Source organism: Bufo bufo, chromosome 6 (assembly GCF_905171765.1).
Source record: "Bufo bufo chromosome 6, aBufBuf1.1, whole genome shotgun sequence".
NCBI lineage: Eukaryota > Metazoa > Chordata > Amphibia > Anura > Bufonidae > Bufo > Bufo bufo.
Window position 1 is genome coordinate 281,497,066 of NC_053394.1, and position 20,930 is coordinate 281,517,995.

The following is a 20,930-nucleotide window of genomic DNA, read 5'->3' on the forward strand; positions in this document are numbered from 1 at the left end:
AGAGAATAGGGGTTCCATGTGCCCCGTTTGAATTAAGCAATGGTCAAGCATGCTGATCACCGATCCATTCAAACTCTATGGGGACAACAATGTACATAGGAACATGATCGAACACTGGGGAAACAGGACCCTCACTCCCGTGATCACTGGGTGTTCCAGTGGTCAGGCACACACCAATCTAAGGCTAGGTTCACACTGAGTATTTTGGGTGCATATTTTGGCTCAGATTCTGCCCGCCAAAAATGCACGCAGAACTTCCCCCATAATTCCCCCCACTTTTTTTTCCCCGCTTGCAGTTTTAAAAACCGCACTGTGGAAAAATAGAAGTGTCTTGTCTAATCTTGCAATCAGCATCCCGAATTTCTATTTAAAATGGCCGGGAATGAAAATCCTCGCTGAAGCCATACCAAAAACCTCACAAATGTGGTCTACAAGCCGACCTTACGGTGAAGGCACAATATACCACAATACCTTACAGCTATTCTGCACTCATTTGTGCCTTACGTGAAGATAACACCCGCTCATTTGTACACAGAGAAGGTGGGACATTTACTGAGCATGTTGTACCAGAATTATGGTGTAAAAAGCACCAAAAAGAATGGTGTTTTTGGTTTGCACCAAATATATCAACTGTTTTCCGCACAATTTTCACCATAAAGAATGCATCACACCAGAAATTAGTTATAAATGTCAGAGCGGGCGGGGCTATCAAATTGCCGCATATTACGCCTAATTTATCATCCTCTTAGGCCTCATGCACACGGCCGTTGTTTGGGTCCGCATCTGAGCCGCCGTTTTGGCGGCTCGGATGCGGACCCATTCACTTCAATGGGGCCGCAAAAGATGCGGACAGCACTCCGTGTGCTGTCTGCATCCGTTGCTCCGTTCCCCGGCCCCGCAAAAAAAATAACGTGTCCTATTCTTGACCGCGCTTTGCGGACAAGAATAGGCATTTATATTGATGGCCGCCCGTTCCGCAAATTGCGTATGGCACACGGGCGGCTTCGTTTTTTTTCAGATACGCGGTTTGCATATCGTAAAAAAAAACTGAACGGTCGTGTGCATGTGGCCTTATGGGCAGAAATGGCTCAAAGTGTTGCGGACAATTAAGCCAGCTTATGTATGTGGTGGTTTGTGTAAAAAGTTGCAATTATGGCAGAAAGATGCGACTTTTTGACTAAAAGTCGCGTTTATGAAAAGAAAAACCAACCTGTAGTGGGAGCAAGTGATAGGAAAGTATTAAAACAGGACGATAGAAATGAGTTAAACAGCAAAAACAAAACAATGAGAAAAAAATCCTGAGAGTCTGAGACAAAAGTAGCAATTTGCCTCTGGAAATGTCACAAATATGCTTCAAAAGTCGCAAGTGTGGTCTGGCAGGGGGGTAGCTGAAATGGCGCATTTCAGTTTAACCTCCTCAGGACCGCCGTACGCAGGATTGCGTCTTTGCGGCGGCCCTGCTCTTCTGGGTGGACGCGCCGGCGCGTCCTATCGCGAGACGCGAGATTTCCTGTGAACGCGCGCACACAGGCGCGCGCGCTCACAGGAACGGAAGGTAAGAGAGTTGATCTCCAGCCTGCCAGCGGCGATCGTTCGCTGGCAGGCTGGAGATGTGTTTTTTTTAACCCCTAACAGGTATATTAGACGCTGTTTTGATAACAGCGTCTAATATACCTGCTACCTGGTCCTCTGGTGGTCCCCTTTGTTTGGATCGACCACCAGAGGACACAGGTAGCTCAGTAAAGTCCCACCAAGCACCACTACACTACACTACACCCCCCCCCCGTCACTTATTAACCCCTTATTAGCCCCTGATCACCCCTGATCACCCCATATAGACTCCCTGATCACCCCCCTGTCATTGATTACCCCCCTGTCATTGATCAACCCCCTGTAAAGCTCCATTCAGACGTCCGCATGATTTTTACGGATCCACTGATAGATGGATCGGATCCGCAAAACGCATCCGGACGTCTGAATGAAGCCTTACACGGGCGTGATCAATGACTGTGGTGATCACCCCATATAGACTCCCTGATCACCCCCCTGTCATTGATTACACCCCTGTCATTGATTACCCCCCTGTAAAGCTCCATTCAGACGTCCGCATGATTTTTACGGATCCACTGATAGATGGATCGGATCCGCAAAACGCATCCGGACGTCTGAATGAAGCCTTACAGGGGCATGATCAATGACTGTGGTGATCACCCCATATAGACTCCCTGATCACCCCCCTGTCATTGATCACTCCCCCTGTCATTGATCACTCCCCCTGTCATTGATCACTCCCCCTGTCATTGATCACCCCCCCTGTCATTGATCACCCCCCCTGTCATTGATCACCCTCTGTAAGGCTCCATTCAGACATTTTTTTGGCCCAAGTTAGCAGAATTATTATTTTTTTTTCTTACAAAGTCTCATATTCCACTAACTTGTGTCAAAAAATAAAATCTCACATGAACTCCCCATACCCCTCACGGAATCCAAATGCGTAAAATTTTTTAGACATTTATATTCCAGACTTCTTCTCACGCTTTAGGGCCCCTAGAATGCCAGGGCAGTATAAATACCCCACATGTGACCCCATTTCGGAAAGAAGACACCCCCAGGTATTCCATGAGGGGCATATTGAGTCCATGAAAGATTGAAATTTTTGTCCCAAGTTAGCGGAACGGGAGACTTTGTGAGAAAAAAATTAAAAATATCAATTTCCGCTAACTTGTGCCAAAAAAAAAAAATTTCTATGAACTCGCCATGCCCCTCATTGAATACCTTGGGGTGTCTTCTTTCCAAAATGGGGTCACATGTGGGGTATTTATACTGCCCTGGCATTCTAGGGGCCCCAAAGCATGAGAAGAAGTCTGGTATCCAAATGTCTAAAAATGCCCTCCTAAAAGGAATTTGGGCACCTTTGCGCATCTAGGCTGCAAAAAAGTGTCACACATCTGGTATCGCCGTACTCAGGAGAAGTTGGGGAATGTGTTTTGGGGTGTCATTTTACATATACCCATGCTGGGTGAGATAAATATATTGGTCAAATGCCAACTTTGTATAAAAAAATGGGAAAAGTTGTCTTTTGCCAAGATATTTCTCTCACCCAGCAAGGGTATATGTAAAATGACACCCCAAAACACATTCCCCACCTTCTCCTGAGTACGGAGATACCACATGTGTGACACTTTTTTGCAGCCTAGGTGGGCAAAGGGGCCCATATTCCAAAGAGCACCTTTAGGATTTCACAGGTCATTTACCTACTTACCACACATTAGGGCCCCTGGAAAATGCCAGGGCAGTATAACTACCCCACAAGTGACCCCATTTTGGAAAGAAGACACCCCAAGGTATTCCGTGAGGGGCATGGCGAGTTCCTAGAATTTTTTATTTTTTGTCACAAGTTAGTGGAAAATGCTGATTTTTTTTTTTTTTTTTTTTTTTTCATACAAAGTCTCATATTCCACTAACTTGTGACAAAAAATAAAAACTTCCATGAACTCACTATGCCCATCAGCGAATACCTTGGGGTCTCTTCTTTCCAAAATGGGGTCACTTGTGGGGTAGTTATACTGCCCTGGCATTCTAGGGGCCCAAATGTGTGGTAAGGAGTTTGAAATCAAATTCTGTAAAAAATGACCTGTGAAATCCGAAAGGTGCTCTTTGGAATATGGGCCCCTTTGCCCACCTAGGCTGCAAAAAAGTGTCACACATCTGGTATCTCCGTACTCAGGAGAAGTTGGGGAATGTGTTTTGGGGTGTCATTTTACATATACCCATGCTGGGTGAGAGAAATATCTTGGCAAAAAACAACTTTTCCCATTTTTTTTTTATACAAAGTTGGCATTTGACCAAGATATTTATCTCACCCAGCATGGGTATATGTAAAAAGACACCCCAAAACACATTCCTCAACTTCTCCTGAATACAGAGATACCAGATGTGTGACACTTTTGTGCAGCCTAGGTGGGCAAAGGGGCCCATATTCCAAAGAGCACCTTTCGGATTTCACTCGTCATTTTTTACAGAATTTGATTTCAAACTCCTTACCACACATTTGGGCCCCTAGAATGCCAGGGCAGTATAACTACCCCACAAGTGACCCCATTTTGGAAAGAAGAGACCCCAAGGTATTCGCTGATGGGCATAGTGAGTTCATGGAAGTTTTTGTTTTTTGTCACAAGTTAGTGGAATATGAGACTTTGTAAGAAAAAAAAGAAATAAATAAATCATTTCCTGCTAACTTGTGACAAAAAATAAAAACTTCCATGAACTCACTATGCTAATCAGCGAATACCTTAGGGTGTCTACTTTCCGAAATGGGGTCATTTTTGGGGCGTTTCTACTGTCTGGGCATTGTAGAACCTCAGGAAACATGACAGGTGCTCAGAAAGTCAGAGCTGCTTCAAAAAGCGGAAATTCACATTTTTGTACCATAGTTTGTAAACGCTATAACTTTTACCCAAACCATTTTTTTTTTTTACCCAAACATTTTTTTTTTATCAAAGACATGTAGAACAATAAATTTAGAGCAAAATTTCTATATGGATCTCGTTTTTTTTTTGCAAAATTTTACAACTGAAAGTGAAAAATGTCATTTTTTTGCAAAAAAATCGTTAAATTTCGATTAATAACAAAAAAAGTAAAAATGTCAGCAGCAATGAAATACCACCAAATGAAAGCTCTATTAGTGAGAAGAAAAGGAGGTAAAATTCATTTGGGTGGTAAGTTGCATGACCGAGCAATAAACGGTGAAAGTAGTGTAGGTCAGAAGTGTAAAAAGTGGCCTGGTCTTTCAGGGTGTTTAAGCACTGGGGGCTGAGGTGGTTAAAAAAAGTCTAATTTTCGTTGTATTGGTTTTAAAATGTCGCAAGTCAATAGAAACGGGAGGATAATCAGGTTGATATTTTAAAAAGTCACATTTTACAAGTGGCGTGCACCTTTTGATACATTCCGCCATTATTGATGTCCCCCAATATCTACATCATTCTACTTGCCTTGGTGTAGACCTAGTTCACATTTGGATGTAATTCTAGCTTTTGGAGAGAACTGTCCCACAGCCTGGAGATAAATGACATAAGCTTGGATTTGGTTCTCGTCGTTGTATATGGAAACGTTTTAAGCAGCTGCTTATAAATATCCAAGTGTTTGAGTTGCAGTTTCAAGATCCCTTAGGCTCTGTGTGCACGGCGGATACACTGGAAGCAGACACAGCACATAGGGGGCCTAGTCATAGGCGAATCCTCTGGCAGTCTGTGCCCCGAAACGGAAAACTATGGCAGCTCTGGGCTGCCAGAGATTCCGGTCTTCATTTACTCCAGAAAGCTGGCATAAAACAAGATAAATGTGCCCTGCCCCCTCCCCGCCGTACCCACTTCTCGGAAAGTGCTGAGGGCGGCTTAGAAACGCCACTTGCGACTAAATTTAGTTGCAGTGGCGTTTAAAAGTCGGAAGCACAGGGTTTTTCACCAGAAAACTGGCATAGGGAAAATTATAAACTCTTCCCCCACCCCCAAAAAAAATAATTCTTTAGGCTAGTTTCACAGTAGCGTGAAAACTATCTGGAGGTGGAATAGCCTGCCGGAATCCATCATATCCGGCATAAGGCCGGAGCACCATCAGACTATAATGTGACCCGGCGGGGATTCTACCTGTTTCCCGCATTAGTACTGGGATTCAGCCGGACAAATCCCCGCCAGGTCCCATTATAGTCAATGGACTCCGGCAGGCAAAGGCAGTATCTGGCCCTGCTGGATACAATGAACTCCGGCAGAGGTTTAGTTTAACGCCAGTCTGAAACTATCCTTCCCAATGTCCTTCATTGGAAATGATAAGCCATTTATATGAAGGACGTGTCAAGAATGGGTTTGTAAAGCAGAAAGCCAGTCCTGGGTGGAAATAAAGCTGTAGGGTGTGCCCTCCACACTGCCCAGCACCTTAGTTCAGGACCATACAACCTCCGCGGACTAGAAACACTGGTCCACATTTACTATTGTGGCTGTGTCTGAATTCTGTCCTAAATTGCTGCATTTTTGGCGCAATCTGGAGCAATGGAAACAAAAGACAAAAAGAATAATAAACTGGGGGGGGGGGATTTATTAAAACTGGTGAAAAGGAAAACTGGCTTAGATGCCCATAGCAACCAATCAGATTCCATCTTTCATTTTTCACAGCTCCTCTGGAAAATAAAAGGTAAAGGCTGATTGGTTGCTATGGGCACCTAAGCCAGTTTTCATAAACCTCCCCCACTGTCCCTCATCCACCCAGGAGGTGTGAGTCGGCTGGAAGGGGCATGACCTCAAGGCCAAGGGACAGGGCTTATTACGCACCATTTAGCACCTAACATTTGATCACAAAATGAGCCAACCAATAGGAGATATAGGGGGTCATTTACTAAGACCGTCATTTTTTATGGTCTTTTTAGTACCTTTTTATGCTGGCTTTGTTGCTGGAAGATACGCCTCATTTATGAGGGTGCATGCGCCTTGTCATAATTTAGGCGCATCCAGGGCCGTCTTTAACACAGGGGCAAAAGGGGCCGCTGCCCCGGGCCCATTTGCTCCTGGGGGACCCAAGGCAGCTGCCACTTGAGCCCCGCTTGCCACTGGTGACGTGAGGGGCAGCGGCAGGGCACAGGGAGATGAGCGCTTCCATTGTGGAAGCGCTCATCTCCATAGTCATCTGTATCGCCGTCCTCAGAACAGCGATAAAGATGGAAGTGCTGCTGCGGGGCAGGGGAGGGAGAGGCGTCTCCCTTCCCCGTTCCTCTGATAGGCTGCAGGCCTAGTGCCTGCAGCCTATCAGAGGCCGGTGCATGCGGCGCGATGACATCATCACACCGCCTGAGCCATACAGTGCAGGACACAGCCCGAAAAAGGCCTGCATCGCATCGCTGACAGCCTGATGGAGGTATGTATGTGTTTATTTTTTTTATATGGTACTACTACTGGCACATGATTGGGGGGCATTTATGGGGGCACCTGTTACTGGCACATGATTGGGGGGCATCTATGGGAGCACCTGTTACTGGCACATGATTGGGGGGCATCTATGGGCGCACTTGTTACTGGCACATGATTGGGGGGCATCTATGGGGGCACTTGTTACTGGCACATTATTGGGGGACATCTATGGGGGCATATTTTACTGACACATTATTGGTGGCACTATGGGGGCATCCTTGGAGCACTTCTTACTGGCACATTATCGGGGGCACCTACTGAGGCCACAAAGAAGGGGTATTTTGTAAGGAGGGCTCTGTATAGGGGCACATTATGGTGGGTACTATGGGGAAGAGGAGAGAGGAGTACTATGGGGTCATCTATGGGGAGGTCACTAAGAAGGGGTATTTTATACTTGCAAATTATGGGGGACACTGAGGGCTTTAGGAAGAAGGGGGGAGAGGAGCACTATGGGGCATTTACTGGGGGCACTATATAGGGGGTATTTTTTGCACTGGCACATTATAAGGAGAATTATTACTACTGGGGGGCATTATGATGGGCTTTATTACTACTGGGTGTCTATGGGGAACATGATTACTAGTATGGGCACTATAGGAGCATTATTACTTCTGGGGCACAGTGGGGACATGTTGAGGGTGCTGTAGGAGCACTATTACTACCATGTGTGCTCTAGCAGAGAATTATTCCTATTGGTGGGACTTTTGGGAGCACTATTACTGTGGGGGCACCTTGGCACAGTATCAGCTTACCGCAATTATTTTTGTGGGACGTTATGTTTACACTATTAGTATGGGGCACTATTTGCTGGGCGCAGATATTTTAGGGCACTGTGTGCCAATAATTATTGAAGGGCACTATCTGCATGGTACTACTATTATCAGGGGGTTTATCTGTTTTTGCAGTATAGTATTGGGGAGCACAGCGGAACAGTATTGGGGGTGGTAGGATGATTTGTCCAGAAGATGGGAGGATGATGGAAAAGTAGTAAACTAAGATTTTGTTTGTCAAACTGCAGAGATGAGAAATGGCTGAAAAATGGTGGTCTGGTCTGAAGGGAGAAGATGAGGAAAGAGAACATCATCTACATCAAAGAGACGTCACTGGATGTAAGAGGTATGTGGCGCTGTATTACCCACACGGCAGGCGCAGAAGAAAAGGAACGCCACATGGTTTTTGGAAGGCAGATTTTGCTGAACTGGTTTTTAGATGCCATGTCCCATTTGAAGCCCCCCTGATGCACCCTTACAGTAGAAACTCTTTGACCCCATTTTGGAAACTAGGGGATAAGGTGCCAGTTTTATTGTTACTATTTGGGGTACATATGATATTTTGATCATTCATTATGACACTTTATGGGGGCAAGGTGACAAAAGAATTGGTTGTTTTAGCACAGTTTTTATTTATTTATCTTTACAGCGTTCATCTGAGGGGTTAGTTCAGGTGACATTTTTATAGAGCAGATCGTTACGTACGTGGCGATACCTAATATGTATACTTTTTCTTATTTATTTAAGTTTTACACAAGAATAGCATTTTTGAAACAAAAAAAACGCAATTAGACTTACCGGTAATTCCGTTTCCTTGAATCCACCATGACGGCCCACCTTGACCCTTGACCTCTGTAGGGGCAGGAACACATAGAGAGTTTAAGAACCCCCCACCCCTCCACCTCCTCAGTGCTTTACAATTACCCGAAAAGGTGGAACAAAAGTAAAAGGATATTAATCCATACCCTTAAACTCCTATCTATCCTAAAGTACGTAAGTATGAAAAGATATATTCGTAAGCATATATCTCCCCTTTTTTTTTTTTTTTTTTTTTTTTTGGGAAGGGGAATAGTATGGGCCGTCATGGTGGATTCAAGGAAACGGAATTACCGGTAAGTCTAATTGCGGTTTTTCCATTTCATCCACCATGACGGCCCACCTTGAGACATAACAAATAACTAAAAGGGTGGGGATAACGCCTGTAAAACCCTCCGGCCGAAAAGAGTTTCATTCGAATCCGGAAGATTAAGACGGTAATGTTTTACAAAGGTATTGGTGCTTGACCAGGTTGCAGCCTTGCAAATCTGGTCAAGCGAGACTCCTCCTTTCTCAGCCCAAGAGGAGGCAGTGGCCCTAGTAGAGTGGGCCTTAACATTATCAGGACTGGGTATATTCTGGAACCTGTAACAATATTCAATGGTGGATCTGATCCATCTGGCTATGGAAGACCTAGCTAGTTTCTTTCCCTTATTTTTCCCCGAAAACTGAACAAGGAGATTGCCATCAACCCTAAAATCCCTGGTATAATCCAGGTACTGGATCACTGTATCCCTGACATCTAAGAGATGTAAATTAACACTAGACCCTGAAGATTCAGATCTGGGGATGGAAGGTAGAAAGATCTCCTGTTCCCGATGGAAGGGAGAGACTACTTTTGGGAGAAAACCTGGATCGAGAGTTAAACGGATGTGATCTTGGGTGATCTGGAGGTAGGGTTCCCTACAAGAAAGGGCCTGGATCTCTCCAATACGTCTTGCTGAGGTGATAGCAATTAAAAAGGCAGTTTTTAGGGAAAGGTGTTTTAAAGAGATTTCTGATAACGGTACGAAGGGAGGTTTTGTTAGGCCTTCTAGGACTATGTTAAGGTCCCAAGTAGGAGCCCTTGATTTCAGAGAGGGTCTCAATCTTGAAACCGCTCTAAAGAACCTCCTGATCCATCTGTGGTTAGCTAGGCTGCAGTCATAAAAGGAGCTGAGAGCAGAAACCTGGACTTTCAGGGTACTAGGTCTTAGGCCCAATTCCAAGCCGCACTGTAGAAAATCCAAGATCCTATTGATGGGAGGGGAGGAGGTGTCTGGGCGCTCCACTCCTAACCAGGAACAGTATCTCTTCCAGATCTTTAGGTAGATGGCAGACGTCACATTTTTCCTACTGGCCCTTAGGGTAGATATCACTTTTTCTGAAAGACCCCTGTTTCTTAATGTCTCGCTCTCAGGATCCAGACTGACAGTTTGAATATCCCGGGGTCTGGATGAAGTAGAGGGCCCTGGACTAGAACATCTTTCTGGAAAGGGATTTCCCATGGATCCTCCAGCGATAGCTGTTTTAGAGTGGAGAACCAACTCCTCTTCGGCCACAAAGGGGCTATTAAGATCAGAGTAGTTGGTTCCCCTAGGAGTTTCTGGATGACCCTGGGAAGAAGAGGTATTGGGGGGAAGGCGTAGGCCAGGTTCCAATTCCAGTGTATCGATAGGGCATCGATTGCCCAGGGTCTGTCTTCCCGGTTTAGGGAGCAGAAGCATTCCACCTGCGCATTCTTTCTGGAGGCGAACAAGTCTACCTCCGGACGGCCCCATCTTTCCGAGATCTTCCGGAAGATGTCCCTGTTCAGAGACCATTCTCCTGGATCTATCGTCCTCCTGCTCAGGAAATCTGCTATCGTATTTTCGCAGCCCTTTAGGTGGATGGCGGAGAGAGATAAGACGTTCTCTTCTGCCCAGGAGAAGATTCTTCTTGCTAACACACCCAAAGGCCGTGACCTTGTCCCTCCTTGATGTCGCAGATAGGCCACCGTTGTGGTGTTGTCGGACATTACTCTTAGGTGTTGCCCTTTTAAAAAACTCTCTCCCCTTACTAACGCCTCCAGGACTGCATACAGCTCTCTGTAGTTTGAGGATTTGACTCGTATCTCGGCTGGCCAGGAGCCCTGTAGAAGATGATCTCCAATCTTTGCACCCCAGCCTCCGAGGCTTGCGTCCGTGATAACCTGAACTGCCGGATGGTTCTGCCACTGTAGGCCTCCAAGCAGTCTTCCTCTTTCTTTCCACCAGTCTAGGTCTGTTTTTACGGCCTGCGGGATCCGGAAAGTCTTGTCCAGACTTACCTGCTTCCCGTCCCAGATGCCTAGGATCCAACTCTGGATCACCCTTGTGTGGCCTTGGCACCAGGCAACCGAAGGGATGCAGGCTGTTAGGCTTCCCAGGAGACTCATGGCCTTCCGGATGGAGCAACTGCGAGACCTCTGAAATGCTCGGATCTTTTCCACTAGAGTCGTGGCCTTGTCCCGAGGGAGGAAGGTTCTTAACAGGGATGAGTCCAGCTCCACACCCAGGAACCTTATTCTCCTGGATGGGATTAGGGTGGATTTCTTTAGATTTATGATCCAGCCGAGATTGTTTAGGAATTCCGAGAATCTTTGTGTAGCTCGGAGGTTCTCGGACTCTGTTTTGCCCAGAATCAGGAAGTCGTCGAGATATGGGATGATTGTAATTCCCTCTTGACGAAGATAGGCCACCATCTCTACTACTACTTTTGTGAAGACCCTGGGGGCCGAGGAGATACTGAAGGGAAGGGCCACATATTGAAAGTGATGGATTGATCCGTCTTGACCCTTTATAGCAAATCTTAGATACCTCTGAGAGAGATGATGAATGGGGACGTGGTAGTAGGCGTCCTTTAAATCGATCGATGTCATGAACGCCCCCTTCAGGATCAGGGGAATTATGGATGGGATTGTTTCCATCCTGAACCTCCTGTATAGAATGGACTTGTTTAGGGGTTTTAAGTTTATAATGGTGCGAAAGGATTGGTCTGGCTTTTTTATTAAAAAAAGGCTGGAATAAAACCCTCTCCTTTCCTCTGGGATAGGGACCCTTTAAATCACCCCTAGGTCCAAGAGGTCTTGGACGCCCTGCCAAATTTTTGGAAGTTCTGATCTGCGCTGGTGTGAGATGCAGAATCTTCCTGGGGGGACTGATGCGAATTCTATCTTGTAGCCCTGAGAGATTACATTTAGAACCCAGGGATTTGAAGTTACCTGTTTCCAGGAAGATAGAAAACCAATCAGTCGCCCCACCTACTCAGGCGTCACTGCTGTTTGTTTGGTCTATTTTGGGGGTTGAGTATGAAGCCTCTTCCTCTCCCTCCTTTGGGATAGCTCCATCGGCCAGTTTTCCCTTTCCCCCTGTAGGATCTCTGCTGAGGCTGGAATTGACGAAAGGGCTTCTTTTTAGAATCTTTCTCCTCTGGGAACCCCTTTTTCTTGTCTGCTGCCCCCTCTAGGATTTTATCCAAAGTGGGACCGAAGACAAATTCCCCTGAGAAGGGGATGGAGCAGAGTTTAGCCTTGGAAGCCTTGTCCCCGGACCAGGCCTTCATCCATAACGCCCGCCGGGCTGCATTAGAAAGAGCCGCATCCTTGGCTGAGAAGCGGATCGACTCTGCAGAAGCATCGGCCAGAAATGCAGTGGCGGAGCGTAGAAGAGGGAGCGAGTCTCTGATCTCTTCTCTTGGGGTTTTATTTTTCAGGTGTACGTCCAACTCCCCTAGCCATATATACATTGCTCTAGCAACAGAAGTAGCAGCGATATTAGTCTTGACCCCAAACATGGCTGATTCCCAGGATTTTTTTAGGAGCCCGTCCGCCTTTCTATCCATAGGATCGTTCAACTGTGAGGAGTCTTCAAAGGGTAGAGCGGTCTTCTTTACTACCTTAGCCACTTGTAGATCCACTTTAGGGGTCTGATTGTAAAGTTTGCATTCAGTCGGATCAAAGCAGAGCCTGTTTCTGAACTCCTTAGGAACGCCTAACCTCTTCTCCGGGTCTGACCATTCTTCCATTATCATCTCCTTTATATTTTCATTAATGGGAAAAACTATAGGGGATTTAGATCTAAGGCCCCCAAACATTTCGTCTTGTACCGTACGAGGTTTAGGGGTATCCTCGATACCCATTGTGGATCTAACTGCTCTCAGCAGCTCCTCCATTTCATCAGCGGAGAAGAAATATTTTTTATCCTCGTCCGGAATTTCCCCGTCAGACAAGGGTTCCTCATTAGGAAATTGTCTGGATGAGATGGAAGCCACTTCCACCTCCTCGCCCTCAGAGGAGGAGATAGCGGACAACTTGCGTTTCTTGGAGGGGATAGGAGTACTAGCGGGGGTTGTCAGGGTGGCTAAAGAGGACTTAATTTCGTCTGCAATAAAAGATTTCATTTCAGACAGAATATCTGGTTGTTCTTCTTTCCAAATTTCCGATGTGCAAGATTTGCACAACCTTTTTTTGTAGTTCTCAGGGAGACGCTTAGAACAAGCGCAGCATTTTAGGAGTTTGGACTTTGGCTTTGACTCCTTGCTGCCCTGGAGAGGAAACAACCAGATATGCCAATTAGAATTTCAATGTCAAAAGACTGAAATATATACCCCCCAGAAGGGGACTCACGGTACTGGCAGTAGTGGGATCAGGGCCTTCCTGGCGGGGAGCAGGTGTCTCAGACATCGCGGTGCTGCAGGCAAGAGCTGGAGGGAACCGCGGTCTACTTTCCTTTTCAAATTTCCCGGCGTCTGACGTCATCAAGCTGCGCCTCTAGTGACGGCAAGAGCCGGTGCCACACGAGCCTATGAGAGGATGCGTGCGGCGTCCGGCCTGCCTCCTCGCCGTACCTGCTCCCCCAGCCGGTCACAAGCGCACAGCATGCAGAGGAAGAACGTCGCATACCGCACACCGCGCGCCCGTGAATCCGGCACCCCCGACTGCTTCCCTAAGGAGGGAAGGAAGTACGAGAGGTATGGGGGAGGGCCACAGGCCTCAGCATAGGCCGAGACGAGGGTCCTCGATGTTCCAAGCTGGCCAGCCTTAGCCCATGCCGCGGGAGGCCAGCTGGAGAACCTGCAAAGTAAAAACTAACGATGTAATCCTCCCTGAGGAGGATCCTCTCCACGTGTTGGCCCCTGTAGGGGCAGGAAAGCACTGAGGAGGTGGAGGGGTGGGGGGTTCTTAAACTCTCTATGTGTTCCTGCCCCTACAGAGGTCAAGGGTCAAGGTGGGCCGTCATGGTGGATGAAATGGAAAAATTATGTTTTAAAGAGGACCTTTCACCGATTATTACACTATGAACTAACTATACAGACATGTAGAGCGGCGCCCGGGGATCTCACTGCACTTACTATTATCCCTGGGCGCCGCTCCGTTCTCCTGCTATGCCCTCTGGTATCTCCGTTCCCTAAGTTATGGTAGGCAGAGTCTGCCCTTGTTCTTCTGTAGCGCTGGCCAATCGCATTGCAGAGCTCACAGCCTCTGCAATGCGAAAAACCTCCCAGGCTGTGAGCTCTGCGCTGCGATTGGCCAGCGCTAGAGCAGAACAAGGGCAGACTCCGCCTACCATAACTTAGGGACTGGAATCTCCGCCTACTATAACTTAGTGAGCGGAGATACCGGAGGGCATAACGGGAGAACGGAGCGGCACCCGGGGATAATAGTAAGTGCAGTGAGATCCCCAGGCGCCGCTCTACATGTCTGTATAGTTTGTTCATAGTGTAATAATCGGTGAAACGTCCTCTTTAATGTATATTTTTTTTATTTTTTTTATGATTGTCTTATGTTGGGGCTCATTTTTTGCGGGATGAGGTGACTGTTTTATTGGTACCATTTTGTGGGACATACGCCTTTTTGATCACTTGGTGTTGCACTTTTTGTGATGTAAGGTGACAAAAATGGCTTTTATTGACAGTTTTTATTTTTATTTTTTTTATGGTGTTTATCGGACTGGGTGGATCATGTGATATATTTATAGAGCCGACCGTCACAGACGCGGCAATACCAAATATGTCTATTCTATTTTAAAAAAAATCTATTTTTAATTTATTTTTTTTATTCCTTACTTGGGTATTTTTTTATTATTTTTTTTTTACATGCGTAACCATTCTTATTTTATTTTTTTTAACACTTTTTTTTTTTTTTTTTTTTACACTTTTCGTCCTCCATAAGGTGATACAAGACCTCTGGGGGACATTTAACTTCACTTTTTTTTTTGTGCAGGGCTGATTGAGGTCTGTGAAAGACCCGACAGCTCCTGCACTCATCCGGCTCTGTATAAATAAATAAAATTTTATTCATACTTCTTCCCCCTTTCCCCAAAGTTGGGCTACATGGACACGACCGTTGGTTTGGATGCGAGCCCATTCACTTCAATGGGGCCGCAAAATATGGGGACAGCACTCCCTCTGCTGACCGCATCCGTTGCTCCGTTCCGTGGTCCGCAAAAAAAATATAACCTGTCCAATTCTTGTTCATTTTGCGGACAAGAATAGGCAGTTATATTAATGCCTGTCCGTGCCGTTCCGCAAATTGCAGAACGCACACGGACGTCATCCGTGTTTTGAGGATCCGCAATTTGCGGAACGCAAAACACACAACGGTCGTGTGCATGTAGCCTTAAAATGAAAGTACATAAACAATTAAAAAAATAAACATCATGGGTACTGCCACGTGCGAAAACGCCTGTACTATTAAAATAGAGCAATATTTATCCTATATGGCAAATGGTGAAATGGGAAAAAAAAGTCACCTCCTACAAACACAGCATAAATATCAAAACGTTAGTACAGAATATAGAGATTCAAAGAAAAAAAAACTAATTTTTTTCAGTATTCAAACAAAACAAAAAAAATATACATATGTGGTATCGCTGTAATCGTACTGACCCAGAGAATTAAAGTAACAGGGTAACCGGTCAGTTTTACTGCTTAGTAAACACCATAAAAACAAAACTCAGAAAACTATAACGGAATTGTGTTTTTTTTTGTTTTATAATTCCACCCCATTTGGAATTTTTTTTCTACACTGTATGCAACTGTAAGGCCCCTTTCACACGGACGAGTTTTGTGAGGTGAGCGCATTGCACCCGCACTGAATCCGGACTCATTCACTTCAATGGGGCTGTGCAGATGAGCGGCGATTTTCACCCATCATTTGTGCGTTGCGTGAAAATCGCAGCATGTTCTATATTCTGCATTTTGCACGCAACGCAGGCCCCATAGAAATTAATGAGGATGTGTGAAAATCGCAAGCATCCGCAAGCAAGTGCGGATGCGGTGCGATTGTCATGGATGGTTGCTAGGAGATGATGGGGATGAGCGACCCCATTAAAGTCAATTTACTATATTATTTTCCCTTATAACATGGTTATAGGGGAAATAATAGCATTCTTAATACAGAAGGCTTAGTAAAATGTGCCTTGAGGGGGAAAAAAATTAACTCTCCTCCATCTACTTGATAGTGCAGCCGGCAACATCATCATCTTCATCTTCTTCTTTCAGGACCTTTTGATGATGCAATCGCGCTCACCACGCGGTGAGCGCAGTGACGTCAGCGCAGGTCCTGCTGAATGAAGATATATCTTCATTCAGCAGGACCTGCGCTGACGTCACCACGTGGTGAGCGCAATTACATTCAAAGGTCCTTTTGCAGGTCCCGAAAGAAGAAGAAGAATGAAGACAATGGCGGCTGTGTGATAAAGTGGATGAGGCGAGTTATGTTTTTTTTTTTTTTTTTTTTTTTTTTTAAGCCTCAATTGACATTATACTTAGCATTCTGTATTCAGAATGCTATTATTTTCCATTATAACCATGTTATAATGTAAAATAATAAAATCTACAGAACACCGAACACGAACTTCAGTGAAGAAGTCCGGGTTTGGTTCTGGGTACCACATTCAGTATTTTCTCACGCGCGTGCAAAACGTATTGCACTCGTGTGGAAAAAACTGAACATCGGGGGGGGAAAAAGTTATGGCTTTGGGAAGGCTGGGAATAAAAAGCGATAATGAAAAAAAAACTGCACATCGCCTGGTCCTGAAAGGGTTAAGGCTCCTATACCTACACCCCCCAGTAGATGGCGTATTTTCCTCCTCGGCAGGATACCACCACAGGCCACTCACGATAATATATATATATATGACCTTATCTGTACTTTCTACCTGACATGGCTGACGTGTAAATCACATTTCTCTTACCTCAGAAGACGCAGTTTACGGCCTGCCGTACTGAATTACGCTTATAATTCACGTTTTATCTGCAGGCTTCAGCACCAGCAATTCTCTCAGAGAAGGCAGCCTCTGCCGGTATAATATCAGCGAGAGCTAATTTATGTATTAATATAATTGGCTATTAATTACACAGTACTTCCATACATGAGCTATTAATCCACTATTCATATCTGCAATTTACACGGATTTGTGCAATCTCAGGGAAAATGGCGCGTAAATATCAAAGCGATGCATTGCATTATGGAACCTGTAGTTCGGAAGCCTCGAGCAGGGAACGATAATCCCCGTCACATGACGCGCAACGACCAATTAGATTCAGCGACAGAGTACCGCACACCCTGGAGGTTCTGGCGAGAATAATGTGGAAGCTTCCAGAAGTTTATGTTCAAGGAAAGGATTTTCCGGTCAGCGCAGTATTTATAGCTTAGTTTAATGGGGGGCAGAGTACTTGCCGAAACTACAAGTCCCAGCGTGCAAGGAGATTCTGTAGCTTTGATGGCATTCTGGGATTTGTAGTTTTCTTCTTACAAACCCCCAGGATATTATTGTGTTGTATTGCAAATGTTTTAGGGGGACATTATGGTTTTGTTGGTGTCAATTTAAAGTGTCTTTGGGTTCTCTTTTTTGCACCATATTTATGAACAAGGCATATGGTTTTTTTTTTTAATTTGGTGCATGTGCAATGTAGCTGTGCCTTTTTTAAAGATAGTATGGCAGAGGGTTACCTGTCGTACTGTGCACCTGGCCACAACATTTTGTGTCACCTTTTAAAACGTTGCTCATTATAAATGCCTCTTGAAGGGGTTGTCCGGGTTCAGAGCTGACATACCCTTATTTTCACCCAGGCAGCCCCCCTGAGGCTAGCATCGGAGCATCTCATGCTCCGCTGCACTCCCTTTGCATGCGCTAAATCGCGCAGGGCAAGGGCTCTTTTGTTTATCATAACACACTGCTGGGCGGAAGTTTAACTTCCGCCCGGCAGTGTGTTCGGTGATGTCACCGGCTCCGATGGGCGGGCTTTACCGCTGCCCTTGCCGTTTTACTGGCTAGAGCAGCGCTAAAGCCCTCCCATCAGTGCCGGGGTTCCTGGCAGCCCCATGGAGAGCCTGGTACGTCACCGGATCTCCAAAAAATGCCTTTGCCCTGCGCGATTTAGCACAGGGCAAAGGAGAGCATCGGAGCATGAACTGCTCCGATGCTCATGTCAGGGGGGCTTCCTGGGTGAAAATGGAGGTATGTCCAGGTTCAGCTCTGAACCCAGACAACCCCTTTTAAAGGGGACTGGAAGATGGAGACACGGCACATGTATGCGATCAGCCATACATTTCACCCCGAAGATGCCATAGTGAAATGTGACCACGGCATCTGAGCAGGCCAGAAGTAGGAGACGTGCGCTCCCCTAACAGCGTTTTCCCCGGCTGAGATCGGGCAACCTGTTATGCTGCTGTAATAGCCCAAAGCCTCAAGCAGGCTTCAGCAATTAGTGGAATATACCAATACAGGCCACCAGGTGGCAGCACAGTATGGTTATATTGGAAATGAAGTGTTCAGTGATGGCTATATAGCCATTAATGAACACAATTGGCAATCTAATGATTGCCAGTTATAGTCGCCTAGGGTGACTAAAAAAAAGTTTATAAAAAAGATATAAAAGTTGAAATCACCCCCCTTTCCCCAAAATACTTAACAAATAAAATAAATAAACCTCATGGGCATCGCTACATGCAAAACTGCCTGTACTATTAAAATATAACAATATTATTCCCGAATGGTGTAATGGAAAAAAATTGCCTTTTTTTTTTGTCACTTCAACTCATTTTATAAAAAGTGATAAAAAAAAAGTCACACACACTTCAAAATGGTATCACTGAAAAGAACAGATCGCCCCGTAAAGAATGATTGTTGGTTTTGAATTTTTTTTCTGTGTTAAAATGTAAGAAAAACAATACAATTGTGGTATCGTTGTAATTGTACTGACCAGGAGAATGAAGGTAACAGGTCAATTTTACCGCATAGTGAACACCGTAAAAAAAAACAAAAAAAGAAAAAACACCTGTGGCTATGTGAACGGAAAAATAAAAAAGTTATGACTCTAAGGAAGGCTGGGAGTAAAAAACGAAAATGCAAAAACGTAAAATTACCCGGTCCTCTAAGGGTTATTCTCATCTCAGACATTGGGGGCACATGGCTAGGGTATGTCCCTCAATGTCTTATAGGTGCGGGTCCCACCTCTGGGACTCACAACTATACTTAGAACAGAGGCCACAAAGTCCCAGAGGGCGCGCCGCCGTTGCCCTCCATTCATCCCTATAGGAGCGCCGAAAATAGCCAAACCGAGTCCTATTGAAATGAATGGGAGGTGCAAGCACGGCCGCCTCTATATTGACTTCTATGGAGCTGACAGCGCTGTCATGGAGGGTGGGCGTTAATACGCGGTGAGCCCTCCAGAACTTTGTGTAGGTGTGGGTCCATATCCCAGCGATATGCCCTCAATGTCTAAGATGGGAAGACTGCACTGTATTGACGGTCTGCATTGTTAATGGCTGCACGGCACCTTCAATACTGCGTACCCATTAACAATTCCGACCACCTACACAGTGCAGTCTTCATTATTTAGATAAGGAGAAGCTGCTGCCTAATTTGCGGCGTGGTACTTGACCGCACGACCACAGCATGTGGTTTTACCCTTGCTAAACCTTACGGTATTTCTACGGTCTGAACAGTCTCTTTACTTCTCAAAAACCTACAGATAGAAGAGTTAAAGGGGTTGATGCAGGAGTTGTAGCCTGTAACCATGGCTGGACATTGGTCTGCAGAGGTCCTGGGCGGGTGCTTCTTTTGAAGATACACACGTGTTGCTGGATATGTAACTTATGTATTGTGCTTTTATAATCTACTCAGGACCAACTACTTATATATAGGCTCGAGGAGCTGTATTGCGGTCTAGGCACATACGTCATATATGCATCTCCTCTCCCTGGATGAGCAGATATACATTATACACCATTCTGGCCCCAAGGTCTCCTCTCGATGCTGCTTTTTAATACAGTTTATAGTACAGAACTACTTTACATGCTTTGTACACAAGTTTACGACCACGGTAACAGATGGCATGGCTCGGTGTATTTCGATGCACAGGTTTGTCAATGACTGAGACCAATTATCTGTATATAAATCAAGTAACCGTAAAGTACATTCTTCTTTGCATTCTGTTTTTATCTCTAGCCTATTACCAGAATCCTTCTGATTTCCACTTTCTTTATTTTGTTTTTCAGCGCCCGGGTATGATGCTCGGTGCCCGAATACCACTACCGGGCATGCCAGTTGGATCTCCTATGCTCCCCACATATGGACCAGGGTCCCCTATGCGACCTGGTATGAACTCTATGTTGATGGACTCATTTAGAAAAAGGCTTTTGACTCCACAAGGACATCCTTCTGTACCGAACCAGAGAAGGGGGTAAGTAGTCATAAAGGGTCTTTTGTTTAAAGTCTCAGAGGATCGTTCACAACTGCTCATGTTAAAGGGGCATCCCACAATTTTTTTTTTTTAGGCGGTGTTACATCCTTTTTCTCCAGACTTATCAACTTTAATCCACGGATCCGCAAAACACGGACAGCAGCAATGTGCGTTCCGCATTTTGCGGACCGCACATTGCCGGCACTACTAGAATATGCCTGTTCTTGTCCGCAATTGCGGACAAGAATAGGACATGTTCTATTTTTTTGCGGAACGGAAGTGCGGAAGTGCGGATCGTGTCCGTCCGTGTGCTTTCCGCATCCATAAGTCTGTTCTCAAAAAGATAGAACATGTCCTATACTTGGCCACAGAATGTGGACCACAGACCCATTGAAGCCAGTGGGTCTGGAAAAAAACTGACACGGTCTTTTGCAGATCTGCGTTTTGTGGACCCCAAAATACGTACGGTCGTGTGCATGAGGCCTTACTGCAGGGTTTTCCCACAGATTACAACTGTGGTTCCCAGAATGGGTACATGTTGTTGTCTACTTATTGCCAAGGCTCTCTTCTTACAAGTAATAATTATCTAAAGTGACAACCCCTTTAAATACATTGGTACTTTGTAAGATAATGTAATAATTTAAAGGGGTTGTTCCAGAAAAAATATTCTAGTTTTCACACCAGCTCCTGGATCTGAATA

General features: G+C 45.4%; 1 protein-coding gene across 1 annotated transcript in view; it reads left to right on the top strand.

Annotated features, from left to right (window-relative positions):
- Positions 1–20,930, top strand: part of SMARCD2 (SWI/SNF related, matrix associated, actin dependent regulator of chromatin, subfamily d, member 2) — a 65,759-nt gene that overhangs the window by 17,967 nt on the left and 26,862 nt on the right. Inside the window, exon 2 of the mRNA XM_040439090.1 lies at positions 20,046–20,230. Coding sequence (XP_040295024.1) covers positions 20,046–20,230 — 185 coding nt within the window. The remainder of the gene's footprint in view (positions 1–20,045; positions 20,231–20,930) is intronic.